At 38.3% G+C, this 20,749-nt stretch overlaps 1 protein-coding gene across 2 annotated transcripts in view; it reads right to left on the bottom strand.

The window, feature by feature from the left end:
- The window catches only part of LOC132133127 (hepatocyte growth factor receptor-like), a 45,028-nt gene that overhangs the window by 1,426 nt on the left and 22,853 nt on the right, over positions 1 to 20,749 (bottom strand). The window contains exons 4-20 of one of the 2 annotated variants that reach the window (XM_059545856.1): positions 19,274 to 19,408; positions 18,826 to 19,005; positions 17,474 to 17,634; positions 16,934 to 17,036; positions 16,357 to 16,493; positions 15,599 to 15,763; positions 15,412 to 15,511; positions 11,402 to 11,620; positions 9,901 to 10,050; positions 8,657 to 8,813; positions 7,854 to 7,994; positions 7,203 to 7,457; positions 3,472 to 3,552; positions 2,288 to 2,469; positions 1,996 to 2,105; positions 1,661 to 1,826; positions 872 to 1,008 (exon numbers count right to left, since the gene is read on the bottom strand). In XM_059545856.1, the coding sequence (XP_059401839.1) occupies positions 872 to 1,008; positions 1,661 to 1,826; positions 1,996 to 2,105; positions 2,288 to 2,469; positions 3,472 to 3,552; positions 7,203 to 7,457; positions 7,854 to 7,994; positions 8,657 to 8,813; positions 9,901 to 10,050; positions 11,402 to 11,620; positions 15,412 to 15,511; positions 15,599 to 15,763; positions 16,357 to 16,493; positions 16,934 to 17,036; positions 17,474 to 17,634; positions 18,826 to 19,005; positions 19,274 to 19,408 (2,579 nt within the window). The remainder of the gene's footprint in view (positions 1 to 871; positions 1,009 to 1,660; positions 1,827 to 1,995; positions 2,106 to 2,287; positions 2,470 to 3,471; positions 3,553 to 7,202; positions 7,458 to 7,853; positions 7,995 to 8,656; positions 8,814 to 9,900; positions 10,051 to 11,401; positions 11,621 to 15,411; positions 15,512 to 15,598; positions 15,764 to 16,356; positions 16,494 to 16,933; positions 17,037 to 17,473; positions 17,635 to 18,825; positions 19,006 to 19,273; positions 19,409 to 20,749) is intronic. The other variant, XM_059545857.1, reaches the window with a different exon arrangement.

Raw genomic sequence — 20,749 nt, 5'->3', positions numbered from 1 at the left:
TACTGTGAAATATTATTACAATTTAAAGTACCTGTTTTTTTATTTAATATATTTTTTGAACATAAAAAGTACTATTTAAAAGGACTGTTCACATATTTTGAAATGTAATTTATTTCTGTGATGCAAATCTGATTTTTCATCAGTCTTATGAGTTTAAATTAAATTAAATAAATAATGTCTCGTGATCCTTCAGAAATCATTCTAATATGCGGATTTGCTACTCAAGAATCATTTCTTATTATTATTAAGAGTTGAAAACAGTTGTGCCGCTTCATATTTTTGGAAAATGTACTTTTTCAACATTATTAGTGTAGTTTTAAATATTTCTATTTATTTGTTTTGTTTTGAGCTAAGAATCACAAGTGTCCTACTTCTCTGTTTTCCATCCCAGCTGCTGATGCTGTGCTTTGGCAGACAGTGTTGCCTTGAAATTTATAACCTTCGGTGCAAACTTTCATCTAATTTCAGAATGACTCTCCATTGTTTGTCCTGCAATAGTCTGCTGAGCAGAGGCACAGAGACCTGGGAGGACTGGCTCTTTGTGCCATCCAAGAGGGAAGGGAGTGATGACCCACATATCTCTATTCAGAGCCATGGCTGGATATTAGAAGGCAGCGTGTGAAGAATGTTTGGAGGTTGACTCATATCATACAGGCAGGGTGGGGGGTCGATGTGTGCCGAGCTCAGGTAGTCATGCAGAGCTGAACTGGACAGGAGTTTTGATGAACTACTACTGCTTGACTGAATCTGCGGGTGGTTAACAATGGCTCTCTGTTTCGCACTCGGTTGACACACTCCCCCCTCAGAGTGCCGTACAGTGGTCATAATTAAAGACCAAGTGTGTGTCATGTGGGTGTGTGTGTGCACTTACAGTGCATCTGGGCAGAACTCCGGCTGTAATAGTCTTCGTCCTTGCAAGAGGAAGATAGTGATGTCGAAGGAGTTCACATCGGAGTAAGGCGGGGCGCCCCGGGTCATGAGTTCCCATAGCAATACGCCAAAAGACCACTGCGTGAAGATCAAATTCAAAACAATGAGTAATGAGGACAGCAAGTGAACTTTGTGTGGCTCCAACACTGTCATTTGTTGGAGGCCAACAAAAAGGTAGCTCATAAATCCATTTAAGGCAACAGTCAGGTCAGTATTTGGGAAATGTTGAGAAAATATTTTCCCAGAAGTGGCCACGTGTATTCATCCATTTCATTTGAAATTCAGGTAGGTTACAAAACAGGACATGAGTCATGATTCACCTTGAGCCTGACATGTGTGTGCAAGCACAAGTCAGTGTGATACAGAAAGGTTCTGCACAAATCTGGTCAAAGCCACCCAGAGACCACAAGTTTTAAGACTGGATAGCTTTTAAAATATTGCCATTACACTAAAAAATCATAGTAAAACTTCATTGTACTGCAGTAAGCTACCTACATAGTCAGAATTTTGGGGGATCATGTGTGCACTGTGATTTGAACTTTATAATGCCTATTATAATTTATAATTAGTTTAAACTATTTATAATGCCCCAAAATGTTCCATTTGGTAATTTAAACATCTAACTTTTGAAACATAATGTAATCCTCTTAATTATAAGCTGTGAAAACTGATCTTTGCAATTTATGTTAAGGATGCCATTATAAACTGAGACTGTTATTGAGTTACTCACCACATCAGATTTGGTGGTGAACTTGTGTGTCTGCAGGCTTTCTAATGCCATCCATTTGACAGGGAGCTTGACCCCGTTCTTATTGTGTATGCTGTAGTATTCTTTATCATAGATGTCTCTGGCCAGGCCAAAATCAGCCACCTTTACCGTGTAGCTCTCATCCAGCCTGAGAGGGATGTTATAAACATATTAGGTTAAAAAGTCATTAATTTAAGAATACAAGCACACTAATGAATGTCACATGCTCCTAAAAACATTAAATTACATTCTGCACAATCCTGTATATACTGTACGATACTTCAAAACACTGTTGGGTAATTTGTTACAAAACTCACATGCAGTTTCTGGCTGCGAGGTCTCTGTGTACAAACTTCTTGCTGGCAAGATATTCCATTCCTTTAGCAACCTGCAGTCCGAAACCCATCAGGTCCTTCACTGTGGGGTTCTGTGGGAATGAAAACAAGCACTCCATTTAAAAAACAAATACATTAAAAAGCACTTCACCAGAAGGCACTGTCACCTGTTTGATTTCATTGTTATCATCTTTATTATGTATTTAATAGCCATGAAGCTCCAGTCTGACACTGAAGTTGTGCTGAAAGACATTTAGATGCTACCACCACATACATGAGTTTCATCTCTGATGAAGTTACGCAGATCACCGTGCTTCATATATGGCAACACGACGAGAGGCGAGCCCTCGCTGGGCAGGCAGATTCCCAGCAGAGAGAGCACATTGGGATGGCTGAAATCTTTCATGATGATGCCCTCCTTCAGAAATTGGGACACCTCCTCTATATCGGTAATTCCTGCCACATAAATGCACAAAAACAGTCTAAGAAGTTCAAAGATTACCACCATGGTGTTTGGTATCACCCCCAGCCTAGATTTACACATGCAAAATGACTCTTTTACAATCTATCCTGCTATACATTTTCTGAGTTAGCAATAAATCTGCCAAATTGTCAGTGAACCATTCACCAAGACATATAAATTATCCCCAACACTATCAAGTGTTTTATCACACACGGTCTGATATTTCACCCATGAGGTTTCTGAACGGAGACTAGATCTGCGGTGACATGACCGCACCGTTGCCAGCGGAGTTCTGAGGTTCTGTTGGTCCTGCCATTTTAGCTGCACCTCCCTTAAACTTGTTGGTGGAGCTTTCACATTTTCACATTAAACCGATGTTTAATCTTTCACTAAGTGAAAAGGAGGCTTATGGGTACACAAAAAAGAAAAGGCCTGTGTGTACATGTCTTACAGTAGAGTGATCCTGAGTGATGAGGCATCCCATGTTACACTGACTGACCAAAACCGATCTTGGGACAGCCTTAAAGTAGTCAATAAATTCTTCATTATTTATTGACAACAATTTTATGATTCTTTGTTGTGATTAATATACGAATGCACCAGGTTTATTGTAGTTAACTAAAACCACAAAAACAAATGAATGAAGTAAATGTTAAATGAAATAAAGGTGTTTTTAGAAAATGGAAAATATAAAAACTAATTTAAAATATTCATAAAAACAAAAATATGACCCTAATCTATAAGTGGAATACTTATGCAGACTAGAGGGGATCCTAAATGTATTTTAACATCTTTTCTGTAGGATTTAATAGTTTCAATGATTTTAGGCAGTTAGGGCCAATCAACAGCACGTTATAGTGGTTTTTCCATGTATAAGGGATGTTAGGCACAATAGAATGCCCAAAACCCTCATGAATATGGTTGAATGTGGCTCATCCAGTCAAATTTTAGAGCTTGCAACTGTACTACCTTAACACTCATGTAGTCAAACTCACGGTTTAAGGACTTGATGGCGCAGTGCTGCTTCTGGCCATCTGGTTCAAGCAGGGTTCCATGGAACACGCAGCCAAAGTGCCCTGGTGCACACAAAGACAGGAAAAGATGCAGAGATTATTAGCACATCAATCTATCAATGCACTTTATGCCAGAGCGAAGTGTGGGCATAGCAGGTGCATATCACATCAAGTCCAAAAGCAAGAACAATAGAGTGTGAATATATTGTGGTTGGACTTGATCTGTTGCTCTCAAACTTTCTCTATCGGAGTCTACTAGTCTCACACAATATAATTTTTTTCACAAGAAGTGACATATGAATTTCAGTTCAGTTGAGTACCATTTTTCACAACATTTCCTTTTTTAATCTTATTTTTTTGCACCTTTTATTGATAAAGGGCAAGAGAGGACATGAACATGCAGAATAAGATCTGGAAATGTTGCATGCTGGTTATACATTACCATTCAAATGTTATTAAATTGATCAAAGACAGTAAACACATTTATAATAGCTTTTTTTTTTTTACTTTCCATTCATCAAAGAACCCTGAAAAATGTATCAAAGAATTATTTTCAGCATTAATAATACATTATTTCTGATCAGCAATTCAGCATACTACAATGATTTCTGAAGTGTAAAATGTAGTATTTTTTTTACAATATTGCTGCATGCATTTTTTATAAAATAAATGCAGCCCTAGTAAGCATAAGAGACTTCTTTCAAAAACATTTATTTTGAAACGGTAGTGTACATTATTATGGAAACTGTTATAGTTTTATTGACCACCATTCAAAAATCCAAAATCGAATTAATTAGAAAAGAATTACAACTATTCTTTCCAATCTGCACGATCTGAGGTACAGTATAATTCATGTCTGTAGCACAAATATTGTGCCACGAGTTGCACAGCAAGGTTTAATAACTAGTTATTTACTCAATCTCTCACCCCAAGTATGAGCTATAATAATAGTGAGACTGTGCAAAAAAGACATAAAATAATAAATGTGAGAATACTGTGAAATATGAGCTCAAACAGGGTGTCTGGAGTACAGTGTGGTGTATCACTGAAAGATTAACCAATTACAAGTGTCTGGGCAGGATATTCTAATGAGGGCATGGAGAAAACAGGGCAAGAGAGAGTCGGGGTGTTGTGTTGAAATAATAGAGCGTGGACTGCTGTAATCTCTCTCCAGCTCTGCTATCACGTCTTCCCAGATGGCAGCAGAGTCAGATTACTGACACAGAGCCCTGAGACGGCGCAACAATGAGCCTGGAATTTAACACGGGAACAAATCACCACACATGCCATCCCGAGCACCCCAACATACTCACACACATGCACAACCTCTTCCTCTCACTCTATAAATCGCTTTGCATAACATGCACAAACAAAGGCACACACACAGATACATAGGGTTTAGTTTTCCCAGAGGGGTGATGGGTTTTAGAAGTATTGTGCAGGGGTTTGGGGAGGACTGGAGAATGGTTTTCACCTGAGCCGCACAGTGAACCTGATACACACGTTAACACCCCCTCTTCTGTAGTACAATGAGAAGACAGGCAATTTAACGTTCAAATGACCAACCTGGCGGCCTGATTGTCACCATTTAACCTGTTCACTTTAACCACGTCTGAAACTGATTCCTTCTCCTAAATCCCTCATTTGAGATATTGGATTTCTTGTAATGCAGCTTTTTGGCAAATCGTTATTGCCATATATGTTTGCAAGATACAGTAGAGTTTGCAAGATATTTTGGGTCAATGACAAATAAGAGTGCCCAAGATAAAGGGAAAAACAGGTAAAAACATTATTTGGAGACAGCCATCATTTCTTTAGTCTCAGCCTCAGACATCACGGCCACAGACCATTGGCTAAACGTCTGATGCATATGGGACACAAAAGTGGAAACACTTCAGGAGTGTCGAAATCGTCATTAGATTGGTTGAATTCTACAGGATTTCCGCGAGACGTATGTGTCTCCCCCTCACGAAAGAAGAAAGATGTCAGGTTTACAACTGTGACGATGCGCGCTTATCTGGATCAACTGAACGCTGGATTTTCAAAAGTATGTGAAATATTTAAAGTTCACGGCATAGATTCTTTGAAATATGTCTGAGAGTTTTACACACCAGTCTGTTATTGTGGCGACATTTTTACGCCTTGATACGTGATGATGAACGAAATGAACTGTGATTTATTGTTTGACATGTCAGTCAAATAGCCTCATGGGCGGGCATTGGCCAATGAAAGCTGCCATAAATTTTAGACCTTCAGTCTGAAGGTTTATCTACGCAAGTTTATGCTTTTTCTATTTCTGCATGTTGGTCATACCCGAGCGGTAACCTCCCGCTCTCTCTCGTGAAGCCAATACGGAAGTGACTAAAACTGCAATTCATCGCCTGGCCGCTTGAGGCAGGCTTCAAAAGGGAGTCAATCCCATAGACCCCCATGTTAAAATGCCGAAATTTACAGCAGAAAAAACATGTTTACAGCCTGGTTAAAAAAATGATTTTGGTCTATATAGCTAATTTTGCTCTTCATGACAACTGTGAGGGGGGTGAAATTTTTTATAACTCATCCGTTTAAATTATATTAAGCCTTGCATAATTAAGTTCTGCATAATTAAGGGTGTGGTCACTAGAGTGACAGGTGCATTGCCGCTGCTGACACCGGTGTCGCGCTAGGTGGGCGTGGCTTCAGCAACCAGCTTTGCCTGTTTTTGATTACCCCAGAGTGACGTGCGGTGACGTGCTGCCAAGATGGCGACGGCCAGCTCTGCCCACTATTGGTTTCAAAAACTCTCTTCGGAAACCTATGGATGACGTCACGGACACTACGTCCATGATTTTATACTGTCTATGGTCATACCTCATGACAAAACTGCTTAACTGCTTTTCCCCTAAGAAATCATAATAAAGAATTATGCCGAACTACTCAATGAGGTATTAATTAAAAATATATTTAATTATTAGAGCAAAGATATGCAAGTGCTATAACAAGTCTCAGTTAAGTTAACGCAGTACATGTAGCAAGGTCTTTTGTTGTTGTTGTTTTAATTTATATAATAAATAAAAATAAAACATAGAATATAAAAAATAGAGCAAACTTTTTTTTGTGTTAATATGTAGTCAAAGTCAATTTAAATATGATTTATATATATATATATATAAAATAATTTGAAATACCTAAGCTTGTGCAATGGTAATAGTGGTGCTTGCCAAGATACCCATAAATCTTTATTTAGGTAAAAGTACACCACTGTTCAACAGTTTGAGGTGAAATTTTGTTTTTTCTTCTTCATTTTTTTTTTTTGGAGAGAAATAAATCAATCCTTTTATTTAACATCAATTTATATAAGAAACGTTTCTTGAGTAGCAAATCATCACATTAGAATGATTTCTGAAGGATCATTTGACATTGAAGACTGGAGTAATGGTCCATCAAATTAATAAATAACACTTTAAAATATTGTGTGATATAATTGCAATTTAAAATCCTCATCTGTAAGTCGCTTTGGATAAAAGTGTCTGCTAAATGAATACATGTAAATGTAAATGTAAAATAAGCATTTCCATTTTTATACAATACTGTATTTCTGTATTTTTGGTTTAAAAAATACAGCCTTGGTAAGCATAAGGGACAAAATTTTTAATGACTTGAGCAGTACCGTATTTTTATCAAACATACAGTACATGTCATCATTTTAACACAGATATTTTGTGTTTCCTCACCTCTCCCAATGATCTCATTTACATGTAAGAGCAGATCTTCCCGGGAGATGACCACGTGTTGCACTTCCTTCAGCAGCTCAGGCTGGAGGCTGCTCAGATCTATGGGTGCATTAGAAGGCAACAGTGGAGATGCCAGGTCCCCTTCTATCGGCCCGAGCATAGGGGACAGATCCACATGGGCATGGGCATGGGCATGGGCATGGGCGTAGAGATGAGGCCGGCAGGACTCGGCCTGCGACAGAGGCAAGTTTTGGTCTGCAAAGCAATGGGGTCGAGAGGTCAAAAGTCAATGACTTGTTCTCTGAGGCCTGGGGTCACCTGAACAAAGCAGGGAAAGTCTGGGAGGCAGAGTCATTACACCAACTACAAAGAACTGAGGAAATTCTAAACCCAGCTCTACAGATGAGAGGGTATTTTTTTCATCTTTTCAGAAATGTCTTTATAGAGAGAGAGAGAGGAGGGTAGGGTCAGAAAGTGTATGTGTTTGGAGAAATGAAAAACAAAGTTGCCTGTCAGCAATGATCTAAGACCAGTCTTCCCAATCCAGAGCAGTAAAGAGAAAAACAGTAAAGCTGGTCTGAGATCAGCAGAGAAGGCAAACCTCCCCCAGGGTGTGTTTTGAGCGAGAAGCAGCGAAGCGTGAGAACATACCCTCAAGCAAAGTGGTTCTATAGTCCACCGACTCGTGAGAGACCATTTCATTAGTCGGACTGACACTCCTCGCGTTTGCCAACATGTCCAAGTGCGGAATGTGAGCCCGGCCGTCATACCAAACCATAGCCTTAGCTAAATCTACAACCAGAGAGAGACAGAGGTGAGAGAGAGAGACCAAGGACAGGTGAGAGAAAAAAAGGGACAGATCGCTCCACCATGGACTTCAGCAGAGTCAACTCCTACAAAAAACCCAGAAACAGCTCTCTTTCTTTATCTTTTGCTCTCATTCCATTTAAATTCATTTCAAATAACCATCACCAAGTCTCTGGTAATGAGAGCAGCTGGAATCCCTACAGACCTCTGAACATAAAGAAAGCTATGCTATTACTGCAAAAAATATTTTTCCTAATCTGTATTTTTTTTTGTCCAGTTGTTGTCTACATCTCTCATAAAAATATCTAAACATCCTTAAAGCATAAAACATTTAAAACCGTATAAAAAAAGTCTAAGAGAATATCTAAGTTTAAATTACAAATCAGTTCTTATAAGATGTTCTAAGCATAAGCCTCAATAGTTTTTGTTAGATTTATGCAGATTATTTTTGTAAAACTGATTTGAATCAAAGTTTTCCAGTTTGGATTTTTAAAAAAATGTAAATTCTCTTTAGTTATACAAATGATGTGGAACATATGTGTGCAAAAGGTTGCAATTTTAACTTGAAAAGATTACTGCTATTAGCCTATATCAAACACACATACATTAAAGGCAGCACTTGAATATGAAATCGCAAAGACACATACCATCAGTATGCTTCTTCCTTTTGATCCAAACAAAGACTGAGATCAGGAGGAGTAGAAAGATGGACACACACACTCCTCCTGTGATCAGTATCCTGTAGTCCTGGTCTTTAGCTAATAGCACACGACCTAGGATCACAGATGATGTGGCCTGCTTCCACTACAATGGATACACAAATTACTGAATGTTATTTCCAGTAAAAGTCAATGACCAGATAGATATCAGCATCTAATTTTGCTATTATATAATATATATTTTTTCAATTTTAATAATAATTTTTGCAGCATATTAAGCATAACAAAGATAAATATTTTAAAGAATGCATAAATTATACAAAATAATTATTTTTAAGGGGTCTTCTAGTAGATGTCTTTTAGCATCTGTCTGATTAATTGGCAAAAGTTTTATCTGGATATTAGAAGAAAATATTATCACAGATAAAGACAAGCACACATATGCACAACTACAACCAGGGAATCTCCATGCCATCACATCTGGGGCAGATTTGCTTTGGATTTCAAATGTGGCGAAGTGTTTACATTTGAACCTCCAACATCACAACAATCCATAAAGAAACATCCTCAGGGAGCGTTTACGTTCTGAGAGATGGCTTCACTGGTCATAAAGCAGCATGGCAAAATGAAACACACACATCCGCTGCAGGCAGGAGGGGAAATTGGATCAGAGATAGAGCCTCTCTAATGTAGCGCAGTATTATTGAGTTTGGGCAGAGATGAGTTTTACTGCATCGTTTTGTGATGCGGTCAGATTAGCGCATCGTGTCACACGCACCCTGTCCGTCTCTCCCCGACAGATAAGCACTTTCTGCTAAGGCCAACATTTACTTGATCTTTGCAGCAATCATATCAGACTGTCTGGGGCCAGAATGGGGGGTAGAAACGTTTTTTAATGTTCTTGTTGAGCTAATAGTGACAAGAAAGGAAATACTAGGAAGGCATCTTATCAGGTGGAGTCTGATATATAAAAATTACAATATGAACGCCTTTGAGGAAATTAAACTAATCGTCATTTCCAAAAGAGATATGCCTTCAGGAGCAAATCTGGAAACTATCATGATTTGGCAACCAAGAGGCCTTTTCTAAGATCAGAAATAGCTTATGTTTGGTACTTTGAGAGTCTGCTGGAACAAGCAGGGCAGAGCTGGCTGGCTGACGAGTGGCTCTTATGGAGGCCGGTCTGGACTGGAGTGGTCTGAAGTGGAGGAGAGAATGAAAGAGTCTTGTACCTCCACCTCCAGCTCTTTGGCGGCAGACTGGAGCTCCATGGGTACGGTGCATTCGAGTGTGTTGCCCACCAAAGTGACGCTCTCACAGGTCCGGTTCGAAACTCTCAGCACCTCGCCATTTTTCACCGCCTCCTGATTCACAGGGGGGACCTTCAGGAGGAAATGAGAGAAACAGAAAGGTTAGATGAAAGAAAAAAAACTTGACTTAGTTTAAATTGGCCCATGACTGAGTGTGTATATGGGGCATATAGATGCAGCGTCTACCCCTCAAAACCAGCCAGCTCTGGTGTATGGAGCAGAGCAGAAGGCAATAAAAACAGTGATCACATTCCTCACATGACAGCCTGGGCTTTACAGATTGGACACACTCCACTCCTGCACCTGTTACCATACAGCACCGGCCAGCCTGAGATCTGATGCGAACAGACGCACATACACTTCCAGGCAAACACTTAAGACCCAGCTCCCCGAGGAGATCACAGCCATTCACAAAAAGCAAATGATCACTACTTAAAAATGTGGGGTTTGTTTTAGATAATCAGCAACCACCAGAATTGTAATATATAAAGTGGGCATGACACATTAAGGCACGTTTGAAAAGCAATGATAATCTCCAGTTTCTTTTTTTGCAATTAGTCAGACCATAAGTAAACCTGAAATGTGAAAGTCACACCAACTTTCACTTCAGTTCTTATGCAAAAAAATTATATATTAATTACACATAAAAATATTTTAATATATAAATTCAAATATAATATTTTTTTTTACAAATGACCACATAAAGGGCAAACTTCCAGGCAAACTCCCCACAGGCACCAGTAACAATCTCTGACATTTTGATACACCCCTTGAGCATCAGCAGTGCTGCCAAGTGCAATTTTATTTCCCTAAAGAAGGCCTCAAGTATCAAGCTGCAAAATCTAAACAAACAGACTGCATGGGAATGAAAATACATTATCTAAGTGATAGGACAGTTTGTGACAATTAAGCTAAACTGAGCCTGCTGTTGTGCCCATTATTGAATATATAGTGGCTTTAAATGAGACTGAGCTGTACACAATGCTTAGTGTGTCTGTTTGTGAGTATCTGGGTCCCGAGAGGGGTATGGAGCGATTTGATGCTGAGGTCTCGCATGGGAAGAAAAAGTAGAACCTCACGCGACCCCTCTCACCCCTCCCCTTCACAACAGCTGCGTCTGACTATTGAGTGGCGGTTTCAGGGAAACAAAGTCTACTCTTATATTTCATTGTTAAAAATGCAGTTTTTTTTTCTCACCAGCCTACCCTCACCAGGGCAAAGGATCTCACCATCAATGTGTCAGAGGCTATAACCTTCAGAGGACAAGAACAATGTGAAAGATGGAGGTGCACGATGGGAAAGAAATGTTACTTCCTGTTTTGTTTCAGTATTGTTTCCTTCCAACTCAAAGAGCAATGTGATTCACTCTGTGTATGCATGTTTGTCTGAGATCAAGTACTTCCCTTCGGAGCATCAGTCTCACCTTAATCTCCAGAATGCTCTTCTTGTCTCTCAGTGTGACTGTAGGCTGCTGAAACTTCTCGAAGTTGGGGTCTTCAACATATAGTAGGTCATACTGATCGGTGGAGAAACCGTCTAACACAAAGCTCATTTTTGTGGCAACTGGAGGCTGAACACTGAGGTCTTTCAGGGAGGGTGTGATACAAAGGATATTTTGCTTATCCTCATCATGACTGCAGGTCTAGGCACAGAAAAGACAAAAACAAATATTAGCCATCTCTCTCATTACAAATGTGCCAAGTCAGTGCTTAGGCATGTTAGATTCTTTTGTATGGCCAAATCAGTATATTTTGTTTGTTTAGGAGTAAAGCATATTCATATGTAAGATTTAGTGTTTAACCATGGGCCAAGTTTCAGGTTATTATATGATTACATGATTACATGACTGAGCATACTTAAGATCAGATTTCAGAGGCTTTCTAGAAAACATCCAGCAAATGTTAAACATTTACATTACAGTCACATTTATGCATTTGGAAAATGCTAATATGTTGTATACGTGTATTCTGTGTTTTAGCGAATGGATCTCTGCCAAAGTATGCAGTTGCAAAATTTTAATTCTGAAAATATTAAATTATATAGACCCCAAACGGTGTATATGGTGTATATGATCTTTTCAAACCAAATGTGAGATCCATCATTTTGAATAGCACACATCAGAATCTTTAAGGCCAGTGGACAATGAACCTTTGTGATACATGAGTTACAACTCGAAGACTTCACATGCCAGCTGTGGCTCCAGCCCTGCCAGGTCTTGCCACACAGCATTTTCATTCCACATTATAACACCACAACTACCCATTTGACAGCATGCCTGTCATTTACACCACACAGCTGTTTAATTAGCTGTCCTCAAGTGTACTTTTACTTGATAAAGCATAACCCTATTGCAAGAGACATATTCAAATTGCTCAATGTCATTATTTATGAACATAAGGCATCTGAGTCGCTCTGCTCCAAGTCTTCTATCCAGCAAACCTGGGTCTCCCTCTGCACACTTGGCAGGTTAACAACGCTCTAGAGTCTAAAAACAAGGTCATTCTGACTTCACATAAGTGTTGTTTCAGAGTTAAAGGCCGAGTACAGTTTAGGTCACAGTAAATATTTTCAATCTCATAAAGCCATAGATATTTTATATTGCCAAAAAGGAAATAAAGGCCATGACCTGGGAGCTCGCATAAAAATCAGGTTCTCTGAAACAAATTTAGAGAAAATGTATGAAGATAAATAACTTTTTAACCAAAAACTGACTGCAATTACTCACTGTTCACTATTTATGGCAATATCTTCCCCTCTTCACTCATGACCTGTGTTGCACAATATCCCAGATGGAAAACAAAAATACAACTCCTAAGAATCCTCACTGTGGAGAGCAAACTATGAAAAAGTCAATGCACATATACAAAACACATCTTGTATATTTGACTAGCAACTCTTTGCATATTTAGAGATCTGAAGACTCTGCAAAGACTCTACTTGTAAAGCAGTTTGGATTGGTGTGCTCCTCGACAAACACGTCTAATTGTTTAGAATGGATCAAGTATCTCAAAAGGCTTAAGGGGGGTTGGATAACAGCTGCTAAAGAAATGATGGGAGACACTGAAAACGTTTCAAATCTGTGTTTAGGGAACATATATTCTAGCTAGGAAATAAAGTGGTGTTTTTTTTTGGATTGGATTTGGATTATAAACTCTCTTATAGGTGTTTTAGCTCTGACATAACTGTCTTTGGTGGTTCCTTTCAATGTAAACTTTTAAAGGGGATAAAGATAAGTAAGGAACAGGTACTTTGAGGACATTGGATATTGGGAGGCAAAATGGAGTAAGGTGTCAGTAAGAAACTTAGATGAGAAAAACTGATTTTGGTTTGCACTGAGCAGGATCTTGCATGAAAGGCCCCCCGATGAATGCCTAACACAGGTGTATATGTTGCTAGAAACCCCACTGTGGTGTCTGAAGTATGTTAAGAGTCCTGTTAACACCCCTTACTTCCCATAAGCATGTCTAGGACAAAGTAAAACTTGAACATGACCCTTGGTTAGAAACATCTAGAAATCTTGGCCAAGAAGATGCCATAGCCCTAAACAAATAAAACCTCTCTCAGGGATCACTCCTGATTGTGGACAGTGCCAATCACCAACGACAAGCTTCAGCCTGTAAAAATGCTTTTCATGTTGGTGGGAGAGGTGAGAATGGCTGATCCCCAGATTTATCTGAGATCTCAGATGCAGATATTCAAGAACGCTCTTGAGATTTCATCAATTTTTCCTGAGCCACCACAATTTGCCTTGGTTCTTAATGCTCCTTCATTTGGCCCGCAGAGTTTGATTGCAAAATGAATTTCAAATGCAACTGATGGAAGGATTCACAGTGCTTTTGAAAAATTGAGATCAGTGTCCGTTTTCTTTAGTTTCAGGCCTGTCAGCAGCTAGACGGTGAATGCAGCCCACAAGAAACCTGAGCTACTGACCAGCTGTAGTCAGTGTTACTGAGAAAAAAGCTGACAAAAGACAGGAAGTATTCCTCCATGATGCTCCCCAATAAAAGTGAGAGGGGAAAAACAATAAACATCTTGTGCTTTACAAATTAGGACAAAACTATTGTCCCAACTACCACTGTTTATAAAGTAGAATTTACAGGCTGACAGCTGCGGGACCACCTTAAATCATTTGAAAGGATAGCTAATTTTGTGTTCTGGATGCCTTATTAAGAACAAAAAGCAGAAATATTTATCTTTCAAAAGCTCAAAATTATTGACAAACTCAATGTGCATTGTTTAAAATGGCACTGCCCACTTGGTATTAAAGGAATAGTTAACCTTCAGTTGCTGATCCTCCTCACTGACTTCCACAGTATGGAAAAAATTGAATGGGGACCAGCAACTGAAGGTGAACTATGCATTTAATTTAATTTATACAATTTAGCAGACGCTTTAACCAAAAGCGACTTACAGTGCATTCAGACTAAAAAATTTTACCTAACATGTGTTCCCTGGGAATCGAACCCACTAAAGTGCACTGCAAACACGCTGCAAACTTGAGCCACATGAACACTATACCACAGGAACTATCCCTTCAAGTAAAGTATCTTTGATTTGAGATAAATCTGTGAGATATTTACTGTATGTACTCTGATGTTTGAGGAGGAAAACTGTGAGAGTTACTGGAAATGAAGAGACACAATCAAAATTAAGATGTGCGTAAGCACAAACCCATTTTTGGACTATGACGGGACTTGTATTCTAAAGATTAGATAACATTGTTTGCATGCACTGTACCACTGCATGTCCACACTCCACCCCCACATAAATCAGATAAGGGCAAAACTGTGTGTAAATGAGTATTTGTCTGGTCCCATTGAGACAGGAGCAGTTCAAGTCGACCACAGCTCTCAGGAGATGAGGTGTGGAAGTGTTTCCAAATGGATGAAGAAACTTGGATAGACAAAAAAATGGAAACATCACAATCTAAAAACTCCAGAAATGTTGCCAAATAGATGAAGAAATTTCTTCAAAATTGAGACGCATATATAAAACAAATGAATAAAAATTGCATTTAATTTAGATTATTTAAAAGTTTTAATGTGAATGAAGAAACTCCGATAGATGAAAAATAACACATAGTGTAAATATAAAATAAATGACATTTAAAATCTCTGCAAATTACAGACATTTTTTGAAGTGTTTCCAAATGGATGAAGAAACTTCAATAAACAAAAACCAGCAAAAAAAAGTTATTTTACTTAGTTTTAGTTTTTTGTAGAGTTTTTAGAATTGAAAATATAATTGTCAATCATATTGAGGACATTGTGTGTGATTTTTCCATTTCCTCTTCACAACTGCAATTCTGAAACATTGCTTCCTTTATTTCTCATATCTGCTTTTGTGTTTAGTGGGTTAATGTTAATAGCATGCCTGTGACATGGTGGGGGGTATTTGATGTCTAGACACTCTGTGTGGGCCATCTAGACTCACCACTTGGAAGAGTTTGCCCTCTGTGGCAACAGTGAGAACCATCTGAGGTTGAAGGGCTGAGTGGAGGTAGACACCATTCACTGTCACTGTGCTTCCTCCACTGTGGACACACATGCAAAAAGCACAAAATTGTTACCTCTTCCATTTTAACCCCTACATGTAGCTAAATGTTGGCTGCAGGGCTGACCTGATAAAGGAATGCTTGGGCTGGATGCTGGAGATGTGTGGGTTCTCGTTGTAGGTGTAGCTGACAGGAGCTTCACGAATCACTCCATCAATGTGCAGCTGTACCTTGTGTTGTGATCGTGATGGCTGAGGTGGTGTCCGACATGTCACCATTGTGACTGAAATACTGCAGAAATGCACAGAAATCACACACACAGAAAATGTTTAAATAGTCATATATGAGTGACAGTGGTGATTGGCTCGAGAGATTTGTTCACTTTTTTTACTTCCATTTATTGGAAAAATGAGGCTTAAACATTTTCAGAATTTTAGTAGATTTGTAAAGAAAAAAAAATTACGTGTATTTTATTTAAAACTTCAAATTAAATGTTTTTTAAATGGATGAATGAACTTGTATAGATGGAAGAAATGTAATACAGTACATATAATTAATATATATTTTAAATTAATTCATTGTAAAACAACAAGTTAAAGAAGAAAAAATATATAACAGAAAAACCGTTGAAGTGGATGGAGAAAGATGGACGGATGAAAACTGAGACAGCAAACAAGCACACACACACACACACACACACACACACACACACACACACACACACACACACACACACACACACACACACACACACACACACACATATTATATTATATCTATAAAAATGTAAATGAAATTCATTGAAAAGGAAAGAAAATTGAAGAGTTTCTAAGTCAATTAAGAAATTTGGAAGAAACTCTTAATAGATTTGTAGACATACAAACCTCTGCAGCACACAGGTAGCATTGCCCATGGTAACCAGTTGCATGTTTCCACTATCCAGGAATGAACCCATGATAGTGAGCATTGTTCCGCCAGACTTAGGTCCAAACTCTGGAAAGATCTCTGTGATAACTGGGTTCTTAAAAAGATAAAACAATGTGTTAGTAAATGAAGTAAAACAGTAATCCATGTTAAATCTTTGCCAGAAATTCAATGCATCATATTTGTATGGATTTTTTTGTTTTTTGTTTTTTTTGCATCATGCCTACGCAGCCCCAACCAGAGTTGAAATCTCATTGGTCCAATATCCTGCTACAAAGTCCACATATCTATATAGTACATATTAAACAAACTTGCTATTTGGTTGATATTTTGTGACTATATGGCAACATTTAGCTTACAGTACAGATAGAAAATGCACTTGGCGGCTAGTTAGGACACCATGTAACTCTAACCCAACTCCAATAACATCATTGGGTCCTTGTGCTCTATGAAAACCACAATACTGGAAGAAAGTCAAAAATACATTACTTGATTGTGTGTTGAAACACTTATACTGTGATTTGTGAGGATTCTTACCACAAATGATAAACCGTCTTTCTGGGCCTGTTCCTTGCCACTGCGCACCCTAACCACAGAGTCAGCACTGGATGTGTTCACATGATCTAGTCCACAGACCAACCTGACATACAAAACAAAGACATAAACATCTCCCGCCACAAGAAAAGCGAACAAGACGTGGTTGTAAACCAGTGGAGTAAGCAGGCTATTAGTCTACGCTAATTTAATGATAACCGTACTATTCGGCAGAAACTACACAGGAGCTATTCTCCGAGGGAATTTCTCCATTCCTCTCACAATAGGAGGGCTGTAGGGTGGTATGTCCGGGGGCACAAAAGCTCATGAGTTTTGGCTCTTAATGGTACGAAAGTTTGACATGGAAGGTTGAGATGCACAATAGTGCACTTTTGCAGACCAAACTAATGTTCTGCAGGGTTGCAACATGAGCACTACATTGAGAATGTGACGTAGCGTGTTTCTGAAGTTGTGTTTACATGGAGTGCAAGTGTCTTTGCTTACATTCAAGTACAAGGTTTATCTACTTCTATATTAACTTACCGATTATTGCTACTGTCTTTCCTTTCCAATTTACACTTTGTTCCAGCAACCACCACATCAATAAGCTTGGTATCAAAGCGATCTTTCTTACTGAAACCAAAGTTTTTGCCACAGATTGTGAAGTTGGTGTGGCCTCCGAGTGGAGCAGAGGAAGGAGAAATCTAGAAAAAGAAAGATGAAGCTGTGAGGTCAAACTGTCAGTATTTTTCTTTCAGTGTCTAAATCTCCTGCTGTGTTTCTTTATGCCAGGCATTTTCTCTGCTCATAAGGGTTGGTAACCACCAACAATAATTTGTTTAGGTTGTATGGACACTCTGAAGGCAGGGGGTCTTCCAGTAAATGGTGACAGAAAGCAAAAACTGAGAACAAAGTAACCTTCCTGTTCCTTTGTGCTTTAGTCTCTCAATTTAAAATTGCCCTTTAAGCTGAGCCACCAGCTGAGTACCTTAAAAGGTGAAGTGTGTCATTTTTTCAGTGGTAAAATACTTCACATATATCATCTTAACCTGCTCATACAACTGTAAGTAAGCTTTTTGTAGGTTAATAAAAATAATAATAAAACAAAATAAAAATATATATTTATATATTTATATAAATATGCATGTATTTACTTAAGTAAATAAATAAATGTACTTGTTTTAATGAAAGTAAACAAAGAAATAAAATAAATAAGTACATGTATTTATTTACTTATAAAGTACATTAAAAGTGAATAATTTTATTAAGCAAATACGTTCACTTAAGTAAATAAATAAATAATAAATATGTAAATATTAAGTAAATAATGTTACTGGTTTAAAAAAAAAAGTAAGTTTACTTATTTACTTAGAAAATAAAGTAAATAAAGTGAAAATAGTTGTAAAATTAAATACATTTTTATTATTTATTCATAATATGTGTCTAAAATGTAGTTACTGAGTGCCCTGTTTCTGAGATTTTAGTTCTTCATTTATAAGCAGATGGTCTTGCTTTGAACACATGGAGGACAAGGCCTCATTTAGGTTCGGAGTTAATTATTATGTGTTCAGAGCACCATTTATCATAAGCAAAGAGATCTTACACAAATACAAATATAGTTCTGGCTGGTCTGCATCAATGCACGGAATTTGAGAAGGCACAGAAGGGCAAACGAATCCTTTCTGATTTACAATCAATTGACGTCATTAAAAGAAACCAAGAGGTATTTGAAATCCATGGTTATCCCTGAAAATACTGCAAAACAAGCAAAATCAATGAAGGTCAGAGTTTCGTATGTGCTCTCTGTACTTAGAAAGCACTTATTCTATTAGCTATGTGCTATTAGCTGCTTTAAAACCATGGTAATGTTGTTTGTGATGGGCCGGGGTGGTTACCGTCGTGATGAGGAGGGGACAGGAGTCCTGGATCCAATGGGAGGGGGAGCACTGAGGAGCCCTGGTGCAGTGATTGCTGGTCTTGCACCATCCGCAGCCCATGAAGGCTGGAGCCAGAAGACAGGAGCTACAAGTCCACAACTGTTCACATCCAGGGCCTATCAGAGGAACCTTAGAGACCTGAGGAACATTATATTACATTTTAAATTACATTTATTCATTTAGCAGATTATTTTATGCAAAGCAACATGTTGACAACATTTTTCAGAGGAGGTGACTTACTTACTGAGGTCTCTTTGTCTCTCTATTGCAGTCATACCCTGTTTACTATATCAGTTAGCCTTAAATCACAAGTGTGTTTGCCATCTATTCACTGTAGTGTAAGTGATTTTCCTCAATGTTTGACCCCTTTCCCAAAGACATATTTAAGAATGGCCGTGTCGCTCACCTTGTTTCCTGTTACCAACAATAAGGAGCCACCATGACGCTGTGGAGACAGTAGGGCCATCTCGGAGGACACAGGGAGAGTGTCCAAGCGGAAATCCACATGCGGCTCCGTCTTGCCAAAGCGGGAAACCACCACCTGTGGAGGATGCCAGCAAAAATGAATGGCCTTTCACATCAAACGGTAAATGCAGGACCTTAATAGAGAATGAGCATGGTTACAAAAAGACTTCAACAGCATGTTTATCGTTTACTGGAATAAGTCTGCATTCCACATTGGTGATTAAATGCTGCTATTGAATGATTTAAACCTTGTGGTTATGGTGTAAGCTATTTATAAAGAACACAATTTGGATCAGGTCAACAGTAGGTCACATGACATTGGTCTAATTTTTCATAAAGTTTTATTTTTCCATATAAAGGAATCATATTTAAGGACCATTAAGATATAATGCAGTATGACCTTATTTTCATGACAAAAATTTTGAATCAAGAATTTTGTAAGAATCAGATAAAATATAAAATCAAAAAAAAAAAATGGGGGAAATATGACCTGCATAACTGATTCACCAACATAATGCCGACGCCACTTACAAAACCTGAGCTTGACCATTAAGATGTTTGTCAGTGTGACATTATTTACATAAAAATTAAGGGTATTTTGCTCCCAAACAGAGTAATAGAAATCTATATATATATATATATATATATATATATATATATATATATATATATATATATATATATATATATATATATAATAAAATAACTTTTGCTCATGACTTTGGGGTGAAATACCACTTACAAAAATGTGAGATTATACAAGATCATATTCCTGAAAAACAAACATTCTGCATGAGCTGGGGTTTATGCAAACCCATTATTTTTTCCTTCCAGGTTATACAACATTAAATTACAGATCATGTCGGGAACTTTCCTTGGGAAAGAGGAAGCATCAAAGGATATGCAATCCAGAGGCAGTCTTTGTAAGGGGACAGCTTCTGCTTTGCTATGGATACTGTAATAACCAGTGTCTCTGCCTTTCAGGGTAAAAGATGACAGACTGAACTGCGATGACTGTGGTTGACGTCAAGGTGTGGGAACAGACAAAAGTGGAGGCCCGCAGGCAAGTGCAGACGTAAAGACATCTGTCTTTCTGGCATGTTGGGAGGTGTCAGAACAGTAGCTCCATCCACACACCTGGACTAACATTTATCATGCTTACATTGCAATTACAGGCCTCCAAGACAGCCTGCATCTGAATAGTGCTTGTGCTCCATTAGCGATCAGTGGATCACATCATTAATAGCCCTGGGCTTTGAGAATGGGGCATCTGGTTGTGGAGAGTATGTAATTACTGTGGTTATAGTGATTTTAAGATGGTGTGCGTGACATATCTCCATCTCACTCAATATAGTGCACTAATGTGACTCCTTTTGTGGTCTGTTTTAAAAGCTAAAACTTTAGGAACATATCAGAT

This window comes from Carassius carassius, chromosome 50 (assembly GCF_963082965.1).
Source record: "Carassius carassius chromosome 50, fCarCar2.1, whole genome shotgun sequence".
NCBI lineage: Eukaryota > Metazoa > Chordata > Actinopteri > Cypriniformes > Cyprinidae > Carassius > Carassius carassius.
The sequence above is the reverse complement of the archived record's forward strand: the minus strand, read 5'-3'. Positions and strand labels throughout refer to the sequence as shown.